General features: G+C 45.4%; 1 protein-coding gene across 1 annotated transcript in view; it reads left to right on the top strand.

The window, feature by feature from the left end:
• The first annotated feature begins 6,377 nt into the window (after positions 1-6,377).
• MTHFD1 (methylenetetrahydrofolate dehydrogenase, cyclohydrolase and formyltetrahydrofolate synthetase 1) overlaps positions 6,378-23,354 on the top strand; it is a 63,984-nt gene continuing 47,007 nt past the window's right edge. Inside the window, exons 1-2 of the mRNA XM_031668972.1 lie at positions 6,378-6,807; positions 20,983-21,067. Of these exons, the coding sequence (XP_031524832.1) occupies positions 6,767-6,807; positions 20,983-21,067 (126 nt within the window). The 5' untranslated portion in view covers positions 6,378-6,766. The remainder of the gene's footprint in view (positions 6,808-20,982; positions 21,068-23,354) is intronic.

Genomic DNA, 23,354 nt, shown 5'->3' with positions numbered 1-23,354 from the left:
TCATAATAAAATTAATTCGGCCGGGCGCGGTGGCTCAAGCCTGTAATCCCAGCACTTTGGGAGGCCGAGACGGGCGGATCACGAGGTCAGGAGATCGAGACCATCCTGGCTAACACAATGAAACCCCGTCTCTACTAAAAAAATACAAAAAACTAGCCGGGCGAGGTGGCGGGCGCCTGTAGTCCCAGCTACTCGGGAGGCTGAGGCAGGAGAATGGCGGCAACCCGGGAGGCGGAGCTTGCAGTGAGCTGAGATCCGGCCACTGCACTCCAGCCTGGGTGACAGAGCGAGACTCGGCCTCAAAAAAAAAAAAAAAAAATAATAATAATAATAAAATTAATTCAGCTGGACATGGTGGCTCACGTCCGTAATTCCAGCACTTAGGGAGGCTGAGGTGGGTGGATAGCTGGAGCCCAGGAATTTTAGATCAGCCTGGACAGCATGGCAACACCTCGTCTCTACAAAATATTCAAGAACTAGCCAGGCGTGGTACACATCTATAGTCCCAGCTACTGGGGAGGCTGAGGTGGGACGATGGGTTGAGAATGGGAGGTCGAGGCTGCAGTGTGTTGTGATTGCACCACTGCACTCTAGCCTGAGCAACAGAGTGAGACCCTGTCTCAAAAAATAAAAAAATCATGTGTATTAGTGAAGATTTGTAAAGTAGAAAATAATAGAAATAAAATTGAAATCACCAGTACTGCCACCATTTTGCTATAACTAATATTAAATATAGGTACATTTCCCTCTGGTTATTTTCCATGTATATTTTTTATCATAATCGAGTTATGCATAGTTTTTCTTAATCCTACTTTTTTCATTAACTATATCATTGTTATTTTTTCTTTTTTTTCTTTTTTTTTTTTTTTTTTTTGAGATGGAGTCTCGCTCTGTCGCCCAGGCTGGAGTGCAGTGGCCAGATCTCGGCTCACTGCAAGCTCCGCCTCCCGGGTTCACGCCATTCTCCTGCCTCAGCCTCCTGAGTAGCTGGGACTACAAGCGCCCGCCACTGCGCCCGGCTAATTTTTTGTGTTTTTAGTAGAGACAGGGTTTCACCGTGGTCTCGATCTCCTGACCTTGTGATCCGCCCGCCTCAGCCTCCCAAAGTGCTGGGATTACAGGCGTGAGCCACCGCGCCCGGCTTGCCTGGTGTGTTTCTTAATAGTGTAGTTCTTCTGACAATAAATGTTTTCTTTTTTTTTCTTCTGAAACCATGTTTATTTCATCTTCAATTCTGAAAGATAATTTCATTGAGCATAGATTCTGGGTTGTCAGTATTTTTTCTTTCAGCACTTTAAGATGCCATTCAATTATCTTCTAACTTTTGGCTGGGCACAGTGGCTCATGCCTATAATCCCAGCACCTTGGGAGGCTGAGGCGGAAGGATCGCTTGAGCCCAGCAACTCAAGACCATCCTGGACAACAAAGTGAGACCTTGTATCTACAAAAAAAATTTTAAAAATTAGCTGGGCATGGTGGTATGTGCCTGTGGTACCCGCTACTCAGAAGGCTGAGTCAGGAGCATCACTTATGCCCAGGTGTTTGAGGTTGCAGTAAGCCATGATTGTACTACTGCATTCCAGTCTGGGTGAGAGAGTAAGATCCCATCTCAAAAAAAGGAGCTGCCTCAGCAATTATGGAGGCTGGCGTCAGGGTGGTGGCATGTATCTATAGTCCCAACTACTCAGGAAGATCACTTGAGCCCAGGAGTTCAAGGTTGCAGTGAGCTATGATTGTGTTACTGCACTCTGGCCTGGGCAACAGAGTAAAATCCTGTAAAAAAAAAAAAAAAAAAAAAATCCTGGAAGTATAATTATAATGTCAAAGAAAATACAAATTTAAAACTTTCGGGCCAGGCATGGTGGTTCACACCTGTACCAATCCCAGCACTCTGGGAGGCCAAGGCAGGCAGATCACAAGGTCAAGAGATTGAGACCATCCTGGCCAACATGGTGAAACCCTGTCTCTACTAAAAGTACAAAAATTAGCTGGGCATGGTGGCACCGCCTGCAGTCCCAGCTACTCAGGAGGCTGAGGCAGGAGAATTGCTTGAACCCGGGAGGCAGAGATTTCAGTGAGCCGAGATCGGGCAACTCTCCAGCCAGTCCCGCAACTGGCTGTTTTCGTAGATATTATCAAATTACCCCTTAAAAAGGCTGTAAAAATGGGGCTTCTGCAAAAAGTAAACATTTTTTCTAGCAACTGCCTTTATAAGCATTTAGGTAAAAATATTTTGTCCTTCTATTCTCTTTGAAAGATTGATTTTCATTCTTTATTTGACCAATTTGCAACAGTTGACAGAATTAATTACCCTTTTTTCCACGAAACACATTCTTCCCTTGTCTTCTGGGTTTTTTTTTTTTTTTTTTTTTTTGAGACAGAGTCTCACTCTGTTGCTCAGGCTGGAGTGCAGTGGCACGATCTCGGCTCACTGCAACCTCTGCCCCTTGAGTTCAAGCAATTCTCCTGCCTCAGCCTCCCTAGGAACTGGGATTACAGGCGTGCACTACCACACCTGGCTAGTTTTTGTATTTTTAGTAGAGACGGGGTTTCACCGTGTTAGCCAGGATGGTCTCGATCTCCTGACCTTGTGATCCGCCCGTCTCGGCCTCCCAAAGTGCTGGGATTACAGGCTTGAGCCACCGCGCCCGGCCGTTTTTGTATTTTTAGTAGAGACAGGGGTTTCGCCATGTTTGTCAGGCTGGTCTTGAACTCCTAACCTCAAGTGATCCACCTGCCTCGGCCTCCCAGAGTGCTGGGATTATAGGTGTGAGACACCGTGCCAGGCCTCTTCACTTGTCTTCTAAGGTGGGATGCTCTTGGGGTTTTCCTTAGAACACTCTGGACTCTCCTTTTAAGAGACAGGGTCTTGCTCTGTTGCCTAGGTTGGAGTGCAGTGGGATGATTATAGCTTACTGAAGTCTCCAACTCCTAGGCTCACAGGATCCTCCCACCTCAGCCTTCTGAGTAACGGACTATAGGCACATGGCACCACGCCCAGCTAATTTTTAAAATTTTAATTAATAATTTATTTTGAGATGGAGTCTCACTCTGTCTCCCAGGTTGGAGTGAAGTGGCACAATCTTGGCTCACTGCAACCTCTGCCTCCTGGGTTCAAGGGATTCTCCTGCCTCGGCCTCTCGAGTAGCTGAGATTACAGGTGTCAGCTGTCACACCCGGCTAATTTTTATATTTTTAGTAGAGATAGGGTTTCACTGTGTTGGCCAAGTTGGTCTCGAACTCCTGACCTCAGCTGATCCGCCCACCTCGGCCTCCAAAGTACTTGGATTATAGGCAAGTTTTTTAGTTTTTATTTTTGTAGAGACAGGGTCTTGCTATGTTGCTCAGGCTGTTCTACAAACTCCTGGATTCAAGTGATCTTCCTGTATTTGGTCTCCCAAAGTGGACTCTCCTTTGCAATCTTCCTTCTTGGTTCCTCCTGTCTCCTTGCATTCTGAACACTGAAAGGTTCTAGGTGTTAGTCTTTGGTCCTCTCTCTACCTACACTCATTCCCTTGGTTGGATCTCATTCAGTCTCATGGATTTAAATATCTTCTCTCCATTTGGATGTCTAAGAGAAATCTAAAAATGTCTAAAGCTGAATTCATAATCTTTTTTTTTTTTTGAGATAGAGTCTCACTCTGTTACTGAGGCTGGACTGCAGTTGTGCAATATCAGCTCACGACAACCTCCACCTCCTGGATTCAAGCAATTCTTGTCTCACAGCCTCCCATGTAGCTGGGATTACAGGCACTTGCCACCATGACCAGCTAATTTTTGTATTTTTAGTAGAGACAGGGTTTCACCATGTTGGCCAGGCTGGTCTTGAACTCTTGGCCTCAGGTGATCCACCTGCCTCAGCCAACCAAAGTGCTAGAATTACAAGTGTGAGCCACCACACCCAGCCTCGAATTAATAATCTTAACCCCAAAACCTAGTCCTTCTACATTTTACCTTATTTCACCTCAGCGAATGGCAATCCCATCTGTCCAGGTGCTCAAAGCAAATCCTTGCTTTCTTTCTTTTACATTCCAAGTTCCTCTCTTCATTAAGGTTTCTGCTCAGGTCGGATGCCCAAAGAAATCTCTCTTACCACATTTCTGAGACAACACTCTCCCACCTCCCAGCATCACTGCCTATACTCTTAGCTTGCCTATTTTTAAAACATAGCATGTCATAATCTCTAAAATTAGCCTATGTATTTCTTTACTTGATCGTTGTCTCCTCCACCAGAATATGAGCTAAGAGCAGAAATTTTGCTGGTTTACTGGGGTATCTCTAGCATCTAACAGCAGTGCTGTTGGCATAGTGGCCACTCAATAATTATTTGCTCCATGAATGAATGATTTATGCAACTTATACATAGATACTGTCAAAACCCAGCCTGTTGAGATGGTAAAGGCGGTAGATTTAGAGATGAAACATCAGATATGGGGCCTATACCAGCTACAACTATGCAGCTTTGGGTGTTATCTTTCAAAGTCTATCCCTCTCTGTAAAATGGGGTTTCTGCCATCTTCCTCAACAAATAAGAAAGCTGGAATAGTCAATATCTATTTGGTAGTATAAGACAAAAGATTCACTATCTGTAATTTACCAGAAACATTTCCTTCAATTTTCTTCTTAATTTCACCTGTTTAGGTACAACACGAGACAGTGTGTTTTACGGTTATTATTATGACATCATTATATTACTAAGTCTGTGCCTTTAACATATCACTTGTGCAAACTTTAAGAATAGTAACTTTAAGGCCACGCACGCTGGCTCATGTCCATTATCCCGGCATTTTGGGAGGCCGAGGCAGACTAATCCCTTGAGATCAAGACCAGTCTGATCAACATAGTGAAACCCCAACTCTATCAAAAATAGAAAAGTTAGCTGGCATGGTGGCATGCGCCTGTGGTCCAAACTACTCGGGGGCTGAGGTGGGAGGATCATTTGAACCCAGGAGGCAGAGGCTACAAAGACCGGAGATCCTGCCACTGCACTCCAGCCAGAGCGACATAGCGAGACTCCGTCTCAAAAACAAACAAACAAAAAACAAAACCAAAAAATATATATATATTAGAAAGAATTACCAGAAACAGAAAATCACGAGATTATCTAATCCCATATATGGGGCTACTATAAATAACCTCAGAATTTAGAAATAAGAAAAAAATACTAAAAGCCCCCAAATTAATAAAAAATCAGTTTTAGGCCAGGTGCGGTGGCTCACGCCTGTAATCCCAGCACTCTGGGAGACCGAGGCGGTGGATCACAAGGTCAGGAGTTCAAGACCAGCCTGGCCAAGATGGCGAAACCCCCCTCTCTACTAAAAATACAAAAATTAGCCGGGCGTGGTGGCGGGCTAACTAGGTGGCGCCTGTAATCCCAGCCACTTGCGAAGCTGAGGCAGAGAACAGATTGAACCCAGGAAGCGGAGGTTGCAGTGAGCCAAAATGGCCACTGCACTCCATCCTGGGCGACAGAGTAAGACTCCGTCTCAGAAAAAAAAAAAAAAAAAGTTTTAGATGAGCTCTGCCATTAGTTGAAACAGGCCACCGTCAGAAACAGCCTGTAAAAGAAACCCGGTATCTGGTCAAGTCTTAAGTGACCTGAACCAAGCATCTTCAGGACCATACTGGGATGACTGTAACCTGAGCGCAGTTCCTCCAGCAGAGCAGGCACATTCATCGGACTCAGTAACTCAAGGGGCCAGTCCTCTCCAGCATCCCAGCTGCCCTGTCAGGCTCCCCAGGCAATCGCCCATCTTATTCCCTCTCCAGCATGGACGCCTAAGGGGAGGGAGCATCCCTCCTCGAGGGTCAACTGGCATCTAGCTTATGAAGCCCGCTTGGATTCTCCAACCCCAGACCTGCGGCGGGGCGGGGACGTGGGGGTGACAAAATCTAGACTACGACCCTCCCTGAGCCCTGGCAAACACGGGGTGACCCCAACACCGAGGAGGCCATGAGCGCTACAGCTATGACACTCCTTCCAGCTCGGAGGGGCCTGAAACAGCGGGCTGCGCTTCACCCAGGGCTGAGCGTCAGATTCAGCTGAGGAGATTCTAAAAGCCCGGTACTGGGCCCAGACCCAGGCCCTCCAGAGCAGAACGCAGAGGGGCCCGACCCCAGTCTGGTGGCGTAGGTGTGTGACATAGTATGAAGGCGCGCCAAGCTCTCCAGTTTCACATGTGCTGTCGAGTCCAGCGCCCGCCACGCTCCAGGGTGGGGACCCGCCCAAAACTCCCTGGAAGCCAGGCGATTGAGACACCGCCACCGCGTCCCCAAAGACTGGGCGGATACTGGAGAAGCACCTCCCGAACCCGCCAAACTGTCTCCCGCGAGACTGTCCCGCCCCAGCCCCGCCCCGTAACTCTACTCCCTGATTGGCTGGAATTGGGGCCGGGTACCAGAGTCCTTTCCAGCTTAGTCTTCAGCCGGGTTTCCCGCCGAATGCAAAGGCGCACTGTGGACTGGCTCTTTCTTTCCGCCAATCATATCCGCCAGCCATTCATCACCGATTTTCTTCATCTTCCCCTACCTCTTCCGTCCCTCAGGCCCCGACCCTTTAGCTCTCAGCTGGTTAAGGCACACCGGGCCTTCCGGGCTGCGCATGCGCTGCCGCGTCTGCCAAGAAGCGGGCAGGGGCGCAGGCGCAGTAGTGTGATCCCCCTGGCCAGTCCCTAAGCACGTGGGTTGGGCTGTCCTGCTTGGCTGCAGAGGGACTGGAACCTCGATATTGGTGGTGTCCATCGTGGGCAGCGGACTAATAAAGACTATGGCGCCAGCAGAAATCCTGAACGGGAAGGAGATCTCCGCGTAAGCACCTGACATTTTTGTTGAGTGTGGGGCTATGGACTAGGGCTCTGAGAGTGTACAGGTCCCCCGGACCCATTTTTTGCGGGAGGGACACTTGTAACGGAAGAGTTAGGCCCATAATACCGGAAGACCTGCAGCCAAAGAAGGAGATCCCGAGCACAACCTGCGTTTGCAAGTGCACTGCTTAGTGGCTGTAAGCCGCTGGCTCCTGTGCTTCGGGGAAAAGTCCTGTGCCGACTATACTCCCAAACGCGCAGCTGCTGGTGACTTTCTGCCGAGAGAGAGGGTAGTTGCGGCTTCCTGGAGACCCCCTAGTCAGAACTCAGAAATCCAATCTACTTAGTTCCCGTTAATTTGGAGGTGAGTAGATGGAGACTAGTGAGGTGACAAGGCTTGACAAGACCACAAGGCTGATAATGACAGAGGGTCCTTCCAGCTCATAGCTTTTCCCACTATATCATGGTCTTATCATATGCTAAGTGAAATCTAATACATTTTTCCTTTCTCTTCAATCTCGTGCTTCTCTCTAACAACCATCTCTGTGCCCTGGTCCTAGAGTTACTTGAAACTTAATTTGGCTCCTGAGTCCTGAGAATATTCTGCATTCCACTTGACCTCTGCCTGTTCTACCCTTGCGGGACATCTGATTGCTTAATTAGTGGGTATCGTTGCCATCTTTACTCCCAGGAAGTAACACTGGCAGCTTTTTGTCTGGGAGGTGACTGGTGAGGAAAAATGAGAGTAGAAGGAAGAGGGAAAGATATATTCTATCTAGTAGAGGAAGGAGGGAAAGATGTATTCTGTGTGACCTTACTGAGTTTGCTCTTGGGACCTTTCACATCACCAGTTATTTAAGTAACTGTTGCCAGTCACAGCAGTTACTAAATTGTAATTGTCCTGTAACTCCTAACTTTGTAATAGAGATTTTTGAGTGAATTACAAAGTCATTGGTGGTGAAAAGCCTGGGCCCAGTGTCTCATGCCTGTAATTCCAGCACTTTGGGAGGCCAAGGCAGGTGGATCACCTGAGGTCTGGAGCTCAAGACCAGCCTATCCAACATGGTGAAACCCCATCTCTACCAAAAATACAAAAGATTAGCCGAGTGTGGTGGCAGGTACCTGTAATCCCAGCTACTTGGGAGGCTGAGGCAGGAGAATCGCTTGAACCCGGGGCTGGGGGGGGGCGGAGGTTGCAGTGAGCGAGATGCACCTTTGCATTCCAGCCTGGGCAACAAGAGCAAAACTCCGTCTAAAAAAAAAAAAGAAATCACAATACTTATTGCTTAGTGCTTTTAAAATGTGGCTTGCTAAACTGTATTTCTGCGTGACTTTTCTTTTTTGTTTGCCAGTATTCGAACTTCCTTTTCCAGTGGCTTTTTTTTTTTTGATATAAAAATCTTCCTTTTAGAAGGACTGTGAAGAGATAATTCAGTGCATAATAACAGTGTAGATAATTTACTGCAACAATAATGCACCTTGGCCGGCACTGAGAACAGGTGCTCACTGAATATGCTTTTGTTGATTGGAGAGCAAATTAAATATGTTTATCAACTCCAAAAGGGCAAATACATGTATTGTCTTATTTTTGTCTATATCCTAAACACCTAGAAACCCTCTTTCATGCCTTACTACTTGTGTGGTTTTAAGCAAATTAATTAACCTCTCTGTGCCAAAGTTTCCTCAGATGTTAAGTAAAAGTCATGTCTAGGTCATTGGGATGTCAGTAGAATTAAATGGGTTCCTAACAGATGATCATTTAGAATTCTTTCTGGCACATAATAAGTATTCGATATATGTTGTATTAATGATCAGTAATTAGTTAATGTATATATGAATGATTCATTATCTTTTTTTTTTTTTTTACGTGGTAGCTGCTGCCTTGAGATCTATTTTTTTTTTTTTTTGAGATGAAGTCTTGCTGTGTCCAATTTGGCTCGCTGCAACCTCTGCCTCCTGCGTTCAAGCAATTCTCTCTCTCACATCAGCCTCCCGAGTAGCTGGGATTACAGGTGCCTGCCATCACGCCTAGCTAATTTTTTTTTTTTTTGAGATGGAGTTTCACTCTTGTCACCCAGACTGGAGTGCAATGGCGTGATCTCAGCTCACTGCAATCTCTGCCTCCTGGGTTCAAGCGATTCTTCTGCCTCAGCCTCCCAAGTAACTGGGATTACAGGCGTGCCACCATGTCCAGCTAGTTTGTTTGTTTGCTTGAGACAGAGGTTCACTCTTGTTGCCCAGGCTGGAGTGCAGTGGCACAATCTCGGCACACTGCAACCTCCACCTCTCAGGTTCAAGTGATTCTCCTGCCTCAGCCTCCCGAGTAGCTGAGATTACAGGCGTGTGCCACCACGCCCGGTTAATTTTTGTATTTTTAGTAGAGACAGGCTTTCACCATGTTGGTCAGGCTGGTCTCTAACTCTTGACCCCCCATGATCCACCCACCTCGGCCTCCCAAAATGCTGGGATTACAGGCGTGAGCGACCGCACCAGTCCTAGAATTTCTTAAAAATCCAGCCCACTTCCCGCATTCCATCCTGCGGATTAGGAAATCACTGGAGACCAGAAAAGTGGTGTGATTTGTCCAAGGGTGAATGGCAATGGCTCAACTAAAACTAATGTCTTCACTCAGTATATGATGTTTTTCATTCTAACCAGCACTTACTACTTGCTAAAAGGAATTTCATAAGCTTTTCTTTCTTTCTTTCTTTCTTTTTTTTCCAGACAGCGTCTCGCTCTGTTGTTCAGGCTGGAGTGCAATGGCACGATGTTGTCTCACTGTAACCTCTGTCTCCTGGGTTCAAACGATTCTCCCACCTCAGCCTCCCAGGTAGCTGGGACTACGGGCATGTACTACCATGCCCGGCTAATTTTTGTATTTTTAGTAGAGATGGGGTTTCACCATGTTTGTCAGGCTGGTCTTGAACTCCTGACCTCAGGTTTCACCATGTTGGTCAGGCTGGTCTTGAACTCCTGACCTCAAGTGATCTGTCCGCCTCGGCCTCCTAAAGTGCTAGGATTATAGGCGTGAGTCACTGCGCCCAGCGCTTTGCTTTTTCTTTGTAGTCTTCCTCTCATTACCATGTTTCCCACCCTGCTGAGAATGCTATCCCTGACTTTTGTCCTCTTCTATTATTCTCCTTTTATACCTTCCTGGGATCCCGAACATTGACAGAGTTCAGCATTCCAGATTCCTTCTCTACCTGCTCTACTCTGTGGGAAGCTGGGTACTTACATGATGGATTTAGTTGCCAAATTATCTTTCTTTGGAAGTAAAAGCCCCCTTTCTTCCTTACGGGGAATTCTAAGGTTGCAGCCTGAATTTGACAACTGGGGGAAGGTCTGAGAGGTAGAGACAAGTATCTGTTCTTTGTGGGTATTTATTCACTTACTCAACAAATAGCTGTGTGTGTCCTCTAAGCCAGGCAATCTTCAAAGCTCTGAGACTCTTAACAGTGAACAGCCCAAATCCCTACCCTCGTTAAATTTGCATACTGATGGGTAGAGACAGACGTTGAAATAGGTGAAACAAATTGTGAGCTGGTGGGAAGCACAAAGAGAACACCAGAGCAGAAAAGAGGGACAGGAATTTCTGTGGCTTGGTGGCTGCAATTTTAAATATGGGAGTCATAGTCTTTGTAAAAGTGACTTACGGGCAAAGACTTGAAGGAGGTGGAGCCATAAGCCTGCCAATTTTGTGGGGGAAATAGCTCCTAACCAAAAACACAGCCTGTGCCATGAACCTTTGTCCTCACCAGTTAGTAAATTACTGCTTTGGGGGTCAATGGCAATGGCCCTGTGAGAAGCTGACTGAGTAGAGGCTCCTGAGTAGAGGAACTTGACCCTGCCCTGGGCAGAAGTCTTTTAAAAAATTATGCAAAGTGGCCGGGCGGTGGCTCAAGCCTGTAATCGCAGCACTTTGGGAGGCCGAGACGGGCGGATCACGAGGTCAGGAGATCGAGACCATCCTGGCTAACACGGTGAAACCCCGTCTCTACTAAAAAATACAAAAAACTAGCCGGGCGAGGTGGCGGGCACCTGTAGTCCGGAGAATGGCATGAACCCGGGAGGCGGAGCTTGCAGTGAGCCGAGATCTGGCCACTGCACTCCAGCCTGGGCGACAGAGCGAGACTCTGTCTCAAAAAAAAAAAAAAAAAAAAAAAAAGATTATGCAAAGTGGGAGAAGGATGTGCATTAGATAGTGTTGGAAGACCCACCTTGCTTTGTAGACAAGAAAGCATAGTTGTTCTGTAAGTACGCCTTTCAAAGTGGGGCTTACTACAGTTATATGATTTCTTTGGTTTTCCCTTCCCTTAATTTGCTATAATTAAGCCTGCTTTCTCCATTGGTGGCATTTTTCTTGATTAAGTCTCCTTTCTAAAGAGACTGGTTGTGAAGAGGCAGATGGTTTGAGTAGGTGCTGCGAGTGTTTGCTGGCCAAGTGCAGGGCAAGTTGGGTATGTTTGTAAGCTCGCTGTGGATGGTAGCTCCAGAGCCTAAGCACGGTGCTGCCTCCTTCTCTGTGCATCACTGGGTCATGCAATTTACCTCTGTGCCTTAGCTTCTGTATATTGGAGTAGTAATGTCACCTAACTCATAAGGTTGTTAGAATTAAATGAGTTAATACCTATAAAGCATTTAGAGAAGTCGTTGGTACACGGTAAGTTTTAGTAAATAGGTACTTACAAAGTACTCATTGAATAAAAAAGTTATGTGTGTCTTTATCCAGCCTGTACCTTTGGGAGCTGGCTTATAATCTTGAGACTTAAAATTAGAATTTATCCTAGTGATCAAAGATAAAAGTTTGGAACCTTGGCTGTACATTTTAGCTACAGGGCTAGAAGAACTGTTTTTGTAAAAATAATTTGCTTGCCATAGTGAAGGGCAGGTCTTCTTGGTTACTGAGTTAACATGGATAAGGCTTTTACTTTGTCTTGTAGATTAAATACATGTAGGCCCTTTTATGCTTAAAAAGATTTGCCTGGACAGGGCGTGGTGGCTCGTGCCTGTAATCCTAGGACTTTGGGAGGCCAAGGCAGGTGGATCACCTGAGGTCAGGAGTTGGAGACCAGCTTGACTAACATGGTGAAACCCCGTCTATAGTAAAAATACAAAATTAGCAGGGTGTGGTGGCACATGCCTGTAATCCCAGCTACTCCAGAGGCTGAGGCAGGAGAATGGCTTGAACCTGGGAGGAGGAGGTTGCAGTGAGCCGAGATGGCACCATTGCACTCCAGCCTGGGCAACAAGAGCAAAACTCCATCTCAAAAAATAAATAAATAAATAAATAAAAAATTTGCCTGTAATGAACTCCAAAGTGCAGGTTGCTCAAAAGTTACATGGAACCTTGACTGTCATAGCTGGATTGCTTCTGGAAGCCTGTGCAGGAGAGGTCAGAGTTCCAGAGAGGCTGGGACCTTCAGCTAGGACTCCAGCCAGGCTGTTGGGCAGGTAGCAGCGATAGTGCAGCAGAGCCCTGAGCTGGCAGCCAACTGCTATGGTCATGGCACCTGATTGGGGATGTGGTTTGCAAATAAGTGTCTGTCCTTGTCCATCACGGGGGTTGGGATCAGGCAGTTTGGGATTTGGGTAGTGGGGTTCTGAGCAGAGGTGTATGGTTCCCTGTTACATCCCCTATTTTCATGAAGAATCTTCTAGAAGGAAAGCTGGCCTAGCACAGAGGAGGGTCCTTGGAGTGGAGGGAAATGGCTCCCTTCTCCTCTTATTGACTCAGTAGAGGTTGGTAGAATAGAGGTTAGGGGGCAGGGACTGCTTGTGTGGTCTTGGAAAAGTTAGCCTCACTTTCCTCTCTGTGCAGTAGGGATGATGATAACTGTCTACTTCCTGAGGTTGCCCCAAGGATTAAAAGAATGTAAGACTCTCAAAACAAGCTTCTGTGACATCCCATCCACAGTGCAGAAGGCCCCCATTCCCCCTGCACTGTGCAGTTGGCTCTCCTTTGCTCCCCTTAATTGACCAAAAGCAGCTTCTGGCACCTTGTAAATCCTTGACCTCGAAGAAGTGGGTGGCTAAAGGTGCCATCCTCAGATGCTCAGCTACTACCCTTCCCCTCAATTTTGCAGTTTATGACACTTTAGCCAGAAGCTAAGTGACTTGCACAGGTGTTCCAAGGTTGGTGGCAGAGGCTCGATGGTGCATTTCTTTCCCTACCATGGGCTTGTCATTGGCTTGCTAGAAGGAATTGCAAACTTCTACCCCCCAGCAGGAGACACCCTGACTTTGGTTCTCCCTGAGGCCTTTCCATTGTGAGGAAATCATTCCACCCCTCAGTCTGGTTGGGAAGCACCCAAACAGATTCTCTTCAAAAAGTCATTTTTGAGGTTATAGTCCAATTTTGACTGGTTAGAGACAGGTCAGACCTACTTACTTTGCTGGCTCAGCCTTTTTTTTTTTTGCCTCTCACCACAAGCCTGGACAGGAGATGGACTGCTTGGTATCTGATGATTGAGAGGTCCCAGGAGATAAGGGAGCATTTCTGTAAAAAGGTTTTGCCAGAGCCTGTTAGGAACTTAATCTTAATCTTGACTGCAATGAATGACTTAACATGATAAGTGATCTTTGGGTTTAGGTGCCTAAATACCAGCCCCTCCTTAGTTAGCAGCCTTTTAGACCTAACCTTTTCTACCTAAGGTTTTCTTTAGTCTTTTTGAAAAGCAGGAAGGCCAGGTCCTTGTGAGGCTTTTCTCATTATGAGCTCTTGGCAGGTTCTTCCCTCCAAGTGGAGAACCCTTACCTTCTCCATTCTTTCTACATTCCCCTCTGATGATCCAGAGGCCTGCAAGGGACTTAGAGTTGTTCATTGGAGCCCTAGTCAGCTCTAGTGGCCAGATCTATGGTTAGGTAATCCTCCAATGGTGAGACTAATTCTCAGAGTTAGAATTAGGGGTCTGCCTGTTTGCACCAGCAGACTTGCTGGTATCACCTCTCCTTTGTTGACATATAGTTAAGCATAGCTTCTTACAGATCCTCGTACATAGCTTCTTACAGATCCTCGTACTCAGAGCCAACCCTGTCTTGTCTCAAAACTCTTGCTACTGGCAGAAGGTGATAAAATTGTGGCCTAGAGGCCAAATGTTTTTTGTTTGGCTTACAGAATTAGATTACTTCCCAACACATTTATTACTTTACAACATTAGATTACTTCCCAACACATTTATCCCTGTAGTTACACATAAAAATCTGGATGCCTGACTTTTTGAAAGGTATGAAAAGTTTAGGGCCGGGCGCGGTGGCTCAAGCCTGTAATCCCAGCACTTTGGGAGGCCGAGACGGGCGGATCACGAGGTCAGGAGATCGAGACCATCCTGGCTAACACCGTGAAACCCCGTCTCTACTAAAAATACAAAAAACTAGCCGGGCGAGGTGGCGGGCGCCTGTAGTCCCAGCTACTCGGGAGGCTGAGGCAGGAGAATGGCGTAAACCCGGGAGGCGGAGCTTGCAGTGAGCTGAGATCCGGCCACTGCACTCCAGCCCGGGCTACCGAGCAAGACTCCGCCTCAAAAAAAAAAAAAAAAAAAAAGAAAAGTTTAGCAATACTATGCTGTCTATTCTTCATGCCACCAATTGGTTGGATCTGAGTAGATGCTGCCTGCCCCCTTCATCCTTGAGTGGGTGGGGGTGGGGGAGGTGGGACCTCATTGTTCAGGAATCCTACCACACTTGGTTGCCTGTACCAGGACTCCGAAGGTGCTTTTCTCTTTGAGACCTTTTTCTGAATGAACTTAACGGTCCACTTTTAAAATCCTAAATTTTATAAAGCCTTAACCAATCCAACCCAGTCCATTTATTGCACTAGATCAGAGGTTGTCAAATGGGGCAGTTTTTTACTCCCTCTACCTCAGGGCATTGGGCATCTAGCCTGGAGTCTTTTGGATTGTCATACGGGGAAGGGGTGTACTATTGGCATCTAGCGGTAGAAGCCAGGACTGGTGCCGAGCATCCCGCAGTGCACTGGATAGTCCCCTTAACAAAGGATGATCTGGTCCAAATGTTAGTGGTGCTGAGACTGAAAAACCCTGATCCAGAAGCTTAACATGAGTTATTGTGTCACTGTGCGTGTGGATTAATGATGGTCTTTACCCTTAGTAAGAATTATAGGATTCCTTAAAATTTTACACTATTCTGACTTATTTTCATGTCATAAATATCAAGCAGTTTACCTTTGCTTTCTAAGGGCTTTGAGTTAGAGAGAATTGGATGGAAGAACTTTACATTGTAAACTTCCAATGAAGCATAAAATAGTTTCCTCACATTAAGCTTTCAAATATGTATTTGAGATACCTGTCAAATTTGGTAAATGTTTGGGTTAAATAATAATAATTTTTTGGTAAATGTTCTTCAGTGTAATAATAGTACTATTATCAATTGACTGTCTTGTATACTGATATAATGTAGCTTTTGCTATATTAGCGATAGGTGAAAATCAGTTTTCTTTCAACGAGAAGGTTAATTTAGTGTTTTAATTTGACTTAAATGACTATGAATTTGAAATACATGTATTTCTTAGAACACTAGGTGGCCTCACAATCACAATTATTTTTACAAGGAACTACATATTAAGTTTTTAAACATTTTTTGAAGGTTTTTTTTTTTTTTTTCGAGATGGAGTTTCGCTCTTGTTGCCTAGGCTGGAGGGCAGTGGCGCGATCTTGGCTCACGGCAACCTCTGCTTCCCGGGTTCAAGCAATTCTCCTGCCTCAGCCTCCCGAGTAGCTGGGACTACAGGCATGCGCCACCACGCCCGGCTAATTTTTTTTTTTGTATTTTTAGTAGAGACGGGGTTTCACCGCTCAGGCTGTGTCAAACTCCCGAGCTCAGGTGATCCACCTGCCTCAGCCTCCCAAAGTGCTGGGATTACAGGCGTGAGCCACCGTGCCCGGCCGAAGTATTTTTTAGTAGTATGAAAATTGTTAATGAACAAATGAAATAAATCAACAAATAAACAAAATGGGAATAAAACACATTAAGTAAAACATTTGCGTTCTGCATTTTAAAAATCTTATAACAGCCGGGTGTCGTGGCTCATGCCTGTAATCCCAGCACTTTGGGAGGCCGAGGCGGGCGGATCACGAGGTCAGGAGACAGAGACCATCCTGGCTAACACAGTGAAACCCTGTCTCTACTAAAAATACAAAAAATTCGCCGGGCGTGGCAGTGGGCGCCTGTAGTCCCAACTACTCTGGAGGCTGAGGCAGGAGAATGGCGTGAACCCGGGAGGCGGAGCTTGTAGTGAGCCGAGATTGTGCCACTGCACTCCAGCCTGGGCGACAGAGCGAGACTCCGTCTACAAAAAAAAAAATCTTGTAACAGTAATCTATTGGGGCAGGGGGATACATTGTGTCCTTGTTTAGAAGAAGACCTGTGTCATGCGCGTTCATGTGAAGAAACCACCAAACAGGCTTTGTGTGAGCACCTGGCTGTTTATTTCACCTGGGTGCAGGCGGGCTAGGTCCCAAACGAGAGTCAGCCCAGGGAGATAAGGGTGGGGCCCTTTTATAGGATTTGGGTAGGTAAAGGAAAATTACCGTCAAAGGGGGGGTTGTTCTCTGGCGGGCAGGAGTGGGGGGTCACAAGGTGCTCAGTGGGGGAGCTTTTTGAGCCAGGATGAGCCAGGAAAAGGAATTTCACAAGATAATATCATCGCCTAAGGCAAGGACCGGCCATTTTCACTTTTGTGGTGGAATGTCATCGGTTAAGGCCAGGCAGGGCATTTGCACTTCTGTGATTCTTCAGTTACTTCAGGCCGTCTGGGCGTATACGTGCAAGTCACATGGGATGTGATGGCTTGGCTTGGGCTCAGAGGCCTGACAACCTGTTTTTTGTTGTTGTTGTTGTTGTTTTAGAAGAAGCCCTGTTTTTTTTTGTTGTTGTTTGTTTTGAAACAGAGTCTCAGTGGGTCGCCCAGGCTGGAGGGCAGTGGCAGGATCTCTGCTCACTGCAACCTCCGCCTCCCGGGTTCAAGCGATTCTCCTGCCTCAGCCTCCTGAGTAGCCGAGTCTACAGGCATGCACCACCACGCCTGGCTACTTTTTTGTATTTTTTAGTAGAGACGGGGTTTCACCATATTGGCCAGACTGGTCTCAAACTCCTGACCTCCTGATCTGCCCGCCTCGGCCTCCCAAAGTGCTGGGATTATAGGCGTCAGCTATCACACCCGGCCCAAAGCCCTATATTTTGAAGGTGAATGTTCTTGGTTCTTCTCTGATCAGTTACTAAAGTTGTTTTTCCTGTGCCTTTTGAGAATTATTTGAGAACTCCTCTAAGCTTGTGGCACATTTCAGCATTTTTGTTGTCTAAAGGCAGCCTTATTTTAATCATGTACATTTCATGCTGCCTCCTTTGCCTACCATATAGCTTCTGTTGAAATGTCCATGTTATATTTTATTTTTATTTACTCATTTTTCTATATCCATAATAAGAGTTAAAGGTTATATTTTAGCAATGTGTTTTTTTCTCTGTCGTAACATGTTAAAGATTTAAAATTGAGCCATGATGTTAAACAGTGAATTGGAATTTTTTTTTTTTTTTTTTTTTTTTTTTTTTTGAGACTGAGTCTGGCTCTGTCGCCCAGGCTGGAGTGCAGTGGCCGGATCTCAGCTCACTGCAAGCTCCGCCTCCCGGGTTTACGCCATTCTCCTGCCTCAGCCTCCGGAGTAGCTGGGACCACAGGCGCCCGCCACCTCGCCCGGCTAGTTTTTTGTATTTTTTAGTAGAGACGGGGTTTCACCGTCTTAGCCAGGATAGTCTCGATCTCCTGACCTTGTGATCCGCCCGTCTCAGCCTCCCAAAGTGCTGGGATTACAGGCTTGAGCCACCGCGCCCGGCTAGTGAATTGGAATTTATAATGGATTTCGGCAAGAATGATTATATAAGACTTTGGACCAAAGAGAGCCTGGATGACTGTGTAGGGGTATTGGGCTATGCCCAGCACCACATCTGATTGTCATTCAGGGGAGCAACTAGGCCTGGAACTGCTGGGGTGTGAACACTGCGGTAGTCCCTGTTCTCTTGTCTCAGAGCGAACTGTGGTCTCTATCCAGATCTAATCCCAGTTTAAAAAGAAAAAAAATCCAATGGTCTATTCTTTTGAGCTATGTTATTGTAGAGAATACTGATTTGAAAAAACAAGGTCACTAACTAGAAATAAAATTTGAGCTGGGTGCAGTGGCTCATACCTGTAATCCCAGCATTTTTGGGAGGCCAAGGTGGGAGGATCACTTGAGCTCAGTTCAAGATCAGCCTGGGCAACATGGCAAAACCCCATCTCTACAAAAAATACAAAAATTAGCTGAGTGTGGTGGTGTGCACCTATAGTCCCACCTACTTGGGAGGCTGAAGTGGGAGGATGGCTTGAGCCCAGAAGGTGGAGGTTGCAGTAAGCTGTGATTGTGCCACTGCACTCCAGCCTGGGCGATAGAGCCAGACCCTGTTGCAAAAATAATAATAATAATAATAAAATAAATAAATAAAAATAAATAAAAATTGGAAATCTTGGGTATGACTTCTTTCTTGTACCATTCAACATTCTTGATGTTTACTAGGCCAGTCCAAATAATCTATTTCTTGTGTGCCTGTTTATGTCAGTTTTTTTGTGACATGTGGAGAAGTGGAGCTGAGAGTAACCAAATTAGAATGAAGGAAGAGCTGTTTGTGAATGTCCATGTGACAAATGACAAAACTGGTTTTCCAAGAGGGACAGAGCTTGTTCAAGTTGAACGTTGTATCATATATCATAACTGGGCAAGGTTGAGCTATTCAGGTATTTATTTATGGATGTAATTTCATTTACTTGACATCCTAGCGTATTGTTGATGTCACGCACGTCCGTGTGAAGAGACCACCAAACAGGCTTTGTGTGAGCAATAAAGCTTTTTAATCACCTGGGTGCAGGCGGGCTGAGTCCGAAAAGAGAGTCAGCGAAGGGACATGAGTGTGGGGCCAGATAAGTGTGGGGCCGTTTTATAGGATTTGGGCAGGTAAAGGAAAATTACGGTCAAAGGGGGGTTGTTCTCTGGCGGGCAGGAGTGGGGGTTACAAGGTACTCAGTGGGGGAGCTTTTTGAGCCAGGAAGAGCCAGGAAAAGGAATTTCACAAGATAATATCATCGCTTAAGGCAAGGACCAGCCATTTTCACTTCTTTTGTGGTGGAATGTCATCAGTTAAGTTGAGGCCGGACATTTGCACTTCTTTTGTGATTCTTTAGTTACTTCAGGCCATCTGGGCATACACGTGCAAGTTACAGGGGATGCGATGGGCTTGGCTTGGGCTCAGAGGCCTGACAGTCGAGAAGTTGTATGTTAGTAAATTGATCGTCTTAGTTTTGCAAGAGGTTATACTTTTTTTCACTCTAATAAGGAGACTGCAGGAGGTTATACTTTTAACCTTGTGTTAAATTCTTGGTAAGGAAAATTCCTTTGTGAATTATAATATAATTTGTAAGTTTATGCTGAATTTGGAGGGGGATTCATTGATTTATCATTCAACCTTATGTGGATACCCTGTGGTAATCTTACTAGTGTAGGTTGAGCAAAAGGTGTGTGCTTGAGTTTGTTCCTATAAAATTTTTTCATGACAGCACCTGGAGAGTGGAAATGTGAAAAAAGATGAGGATCGGCACTTTCTAGAAGTGTTGGTCTAAGTTTTCATTTGTTTACTATATGATTTTGAATGCCATCAACTAATACATTTTCAATTATCCCTGAACCCTTTGGTCAGTTAGTGTCAGTAGGAGTTAGAAAAGATCCAGTTGGCCGGGAACGGTGGCTCACTCCTGTAATCCCAGCACTTTGGGAGGCTGAGATGGGTGGATCATGAGGTCAGGAGTTCAAGACCAGCCTGACCAACATGGTGAAACCCCATCTCTACTAAAAATACAAAAATTAGCTGGGCATGGTGGCACGTGCCTGTAATCTCAGCTACTCCGGAGGCTGAGGCAGCAGAATCGCTTGAACCCAGGAGGCAGAGGTTGCAGTGAGCAGATATCGCACCATTGCACTCTAGCCTGGGCAAGAACAAGTCCCCGTCTCAAAAAAAAGAAAAAAGAAAAAGAGCCACGTCTACTTGTGGCCTGGAAAATTGATGGGAAGTTCCTGTACACATTAAACCAGATAATGTCTATTCACTGGTGTTTTTATTTTATTTTTTTTGGAGACAGTCTTGCTCTATCATCCTGGCTGGAGTGCAATGGCACCATCATAGCTCACTGCAGCCTCAACCTCCTGGGTTCTACCCATCCTCCTGCCGCAGCCTCCTGAGTAGCTGGGACTACAGGTGCCTGCCACCACTCCCAGCTAATTTTTTATTTTTTGTAGAGATGGGGTCTCACTATGTTGCCCAGGATAGTCTTAAACTCCTGTTCTAAAGCAATCCTCTTGCTTTAGCCTCCCAAAGTACTGAGATTACAGGCATGAACCATTGCCTGCTCCTGGCCAGTGTTTTTGATTTAAAAGAGAAATACAAGCCGGGCTCAGTGGCTCACGCCTGTAATCCCAGCACTTTGGGAGGCCAAGGTGGGGGGATCACCTGAGGTCGGGAGTTTGAGACCAGCCTGACCAACGTAGAGAAACTCTGTGTTTACTAAAAATACAAAATTAGCTGGGCGTGGTGGCACATGCCTGTAATCTCAGCTACTTGGGAGGCTGAGGCAGGAGAATCGCTTGAACCTGGGAGATGGAGGTTGTGGTAAGCCAAGATCACGCCATTGCACTCCAGCCTGGGCTGTGAGAGCAAAACTTCATCTAAAAAAAAAAAAAAAAAAGAGAGAGAGAGAGAAATACAGGCCCAGTGCAGTGGCTCACGCCTGTAATCCCAGCACTTTGGGAGGCCAAGGTCGTAGATCGCTTGAGCCCAGGAAATCAAGACCAGCTTGGGCAATGGTGAAACCCCATCTCTATCAAAAGTACGAAAATTAGCCAGGTATGGTGGCACACACCTGTAAAGTCCCAGCTACTCAGGAGGCTGGGGCGAAAGGATCACTTGAGCCCAGGAGGTCGAGGCTGCTGTGAGCCTTGATTGTGCCACTGTACTCCCAGCCGGGGTGACAGAGCGAGACCCTGTGTTAATAAACAAACAAATAAAAGAGAAATACATCTAATAATCTGCATCACTTATCTGTGCTTGGAACATTCAATATTAACTCCACCCTTTCCTTTTTCTCTAGGCAAATAAGGGCGAGACTGAAAAATCAAGTCACTCAGTTGAAGGAGGAAGTACCTGGTTTCATACCAGGCCTGGCAATATTACAGGTATTATGATAGTTTATTTCCATTAATGTTGTCTTTGCTTGATTTCTTAATATCATTTCACACCTCTCCCTCTACTTCCCTTTCCTTTTTTTTTTTTTTTTGGCTGCTGTGTAATCTCATGCCTTTTCAGTCTCTCTTGACAGGTTCCCCCTCTTTGGCTCAGTTTCTAAATGTTGGCATATCCCGGCCCTCTGCTCTTCTCTGTGGATACCCTTTCTCTAGGCCAGTGTCTCTTAACTTTTGGTCTTAACTTAGGGCCCCTTTACAATCTTTTTTTTTTCCTTTAATTTAATGTATTTATTTATTTACTTTTGAGAGAAAAGGTCTTACTCTGTTGCCAGGCTGGAATGTAGCAGTGCAATCATAACTCACTGTAGCGTTGAACTCCTGGCTTCAAGCAGTCCTCCTGCCTCTGCCTGCCAAAGCATTGGCATTATAGGCGTGAGCCACTGTACTTGGCCCCCTTTACACTCTTAAAGATGTAAGACCTCAAGGAGCTATTGTTTATACCGATTTATCCATTAATGTTTACTGTATTAGAAATTAGGAAGTTTTGGCCAGGCACGGTGGCTCATGACTGTAATCCAGCACTTTGGGAGGCCAAGGTGGGCAGATCACCTGAGGTCAGGAGTTTGAGACCAGCCTGGCCAACATGGTGAAACCCCACCTTTATTAAAAATACAAAAATTAGCTGGGTGTGGTGGTGGGCGCCTGTAATCCCAGCTACTCAGGAGGCTGAGGCAGGAGAATTGCTTGAATCCGGGAGGTGGAGGTTGCAGTGAGCCAAGATTGTGCCACTGCACTCCAGTCTGGGTGACAGAGATTCCGTCTAAAAAAAAAAAAAGAGAGAGAGAAATTAGGAAGTTTTAAAAATGTTTATTCATTTAAAAATGCCAATAGTAAGCTCATTTATTATATGTTAACATAAATAACATTTTATGGAATAATAACTTTTTTAAAAACAAAATTTAGTGAAAAGAGGCATTATTTTATATTTGTGCACACCTCTTTCCTGTATGGCTTAATAGAAGAGAGCCGGAGTCTTACCTGCCTCTGCATTCAGTCTTTTGCTGTGTGCTGGTTTGATTGAAATATATGGAGAAAATTTGGCTTCATACAGATGTGTAGCTGTAAAAGGGAAGAACTTTTTAAATAGTCTTTCCAGGTAATTGTGGGTATTTTTCTTTGATGTTGTACCAGGACTCAGTAAGTAAAGTTTTAAAAGATTAGTTGCAATGTAGAATCTGAAACGTCATCAGTGAACTTTGATACTTTGTTACATCTTCTCAGACTTGCATACTTTGCTACATCAAAATGTTACATTTGGAATGAATATTTACCCCATGCATGGTTTTGTAACATCCTTTGTTCCTCATTTGGAAAATAATAAGTTCCCTGAATTATGCAGATCTTCCAAATGTTAACATTTCATTATGCAATATGAAAGAATTGGAATCATTAACATCACCAAGCTCATCAGAGAAGTTTTCAAGTATTGAGAAGCTGTCAAGCTCACAGGGGTGGATAAAAAATTTTAACTTTCACCCAAAAACTCACGTTTTATCATTGGCAACAAATACAATTAATTGTTTCTCTGGAAATACCAGGCTCACTTTATTCATTTTTGAGAAAATATTTGTCAGATACTCAAGCCTGAATAATCATTGCTTGTCAGTTGTTATTTCAAGTAAAGATGGTGTTCCATATAAAAATGCATCTGTTTCAGCTAACAAGGCAAAAAAGCACAAGTGCAGCCTGGACAACAAAGTGAGACCCCATCTCTACAAAAAAATTAAAAAATGAGCCAGGAGTGGTAGTACAGACCTGTGGTCCCAACTACATGAGAGGGAGGCAGGAGGATCACTTGAGCCCAGGAAGTCAAGGCTGCAGGGAGTTGTATTCATGCCACTGTACTCCAGCTTGGGTGACAGAGTGAGACCCTGTCTCAAACAAACAAACAAAAAATGCACAAATACTTTAGTAACAACCACAACCACTGTACTTCTGTATATAGCAGAAGTGCATTATGAGTGCTTCCCAATTCCTTACATAGACTATTAAAAACACATGCACTCAAGAGTTGAGGGGTGTGTGTGTGTGTATATATATATATAATTTACTCAGTACAGTGGTACAGTGGCACAATCTTGGTTCACTGCAACCTCCATCTCCCAGGCTCAAGTAAGTAAGTGATCCTCCCACTCAGTCTCCAGAGTAGCTGCGATTACAGGCATACACCACCATGCCTAATTTTTTTTTTGAGACCGAGTCTTGTTTTATCGCCTAG

The sequence above is a fragment of the Papio anubis genome, chromosome 7 (genome assembly GCF_008728515.1).
Source record: "Papio anubis isolate 15944 chromosome 7, Panubis1.0, whole genome shotgun sequence".
In the NCBI taxonomy this organism is placed as follows: domain Eukaryota; kingdom Metazoa; phylum Chordata; class Mammalia; order Primates; family Cercopithecidae; genus Papio; species Papio anubis.
This window is presented reverse-complemented; position numbering and strand designations above follow the sequence as displayed.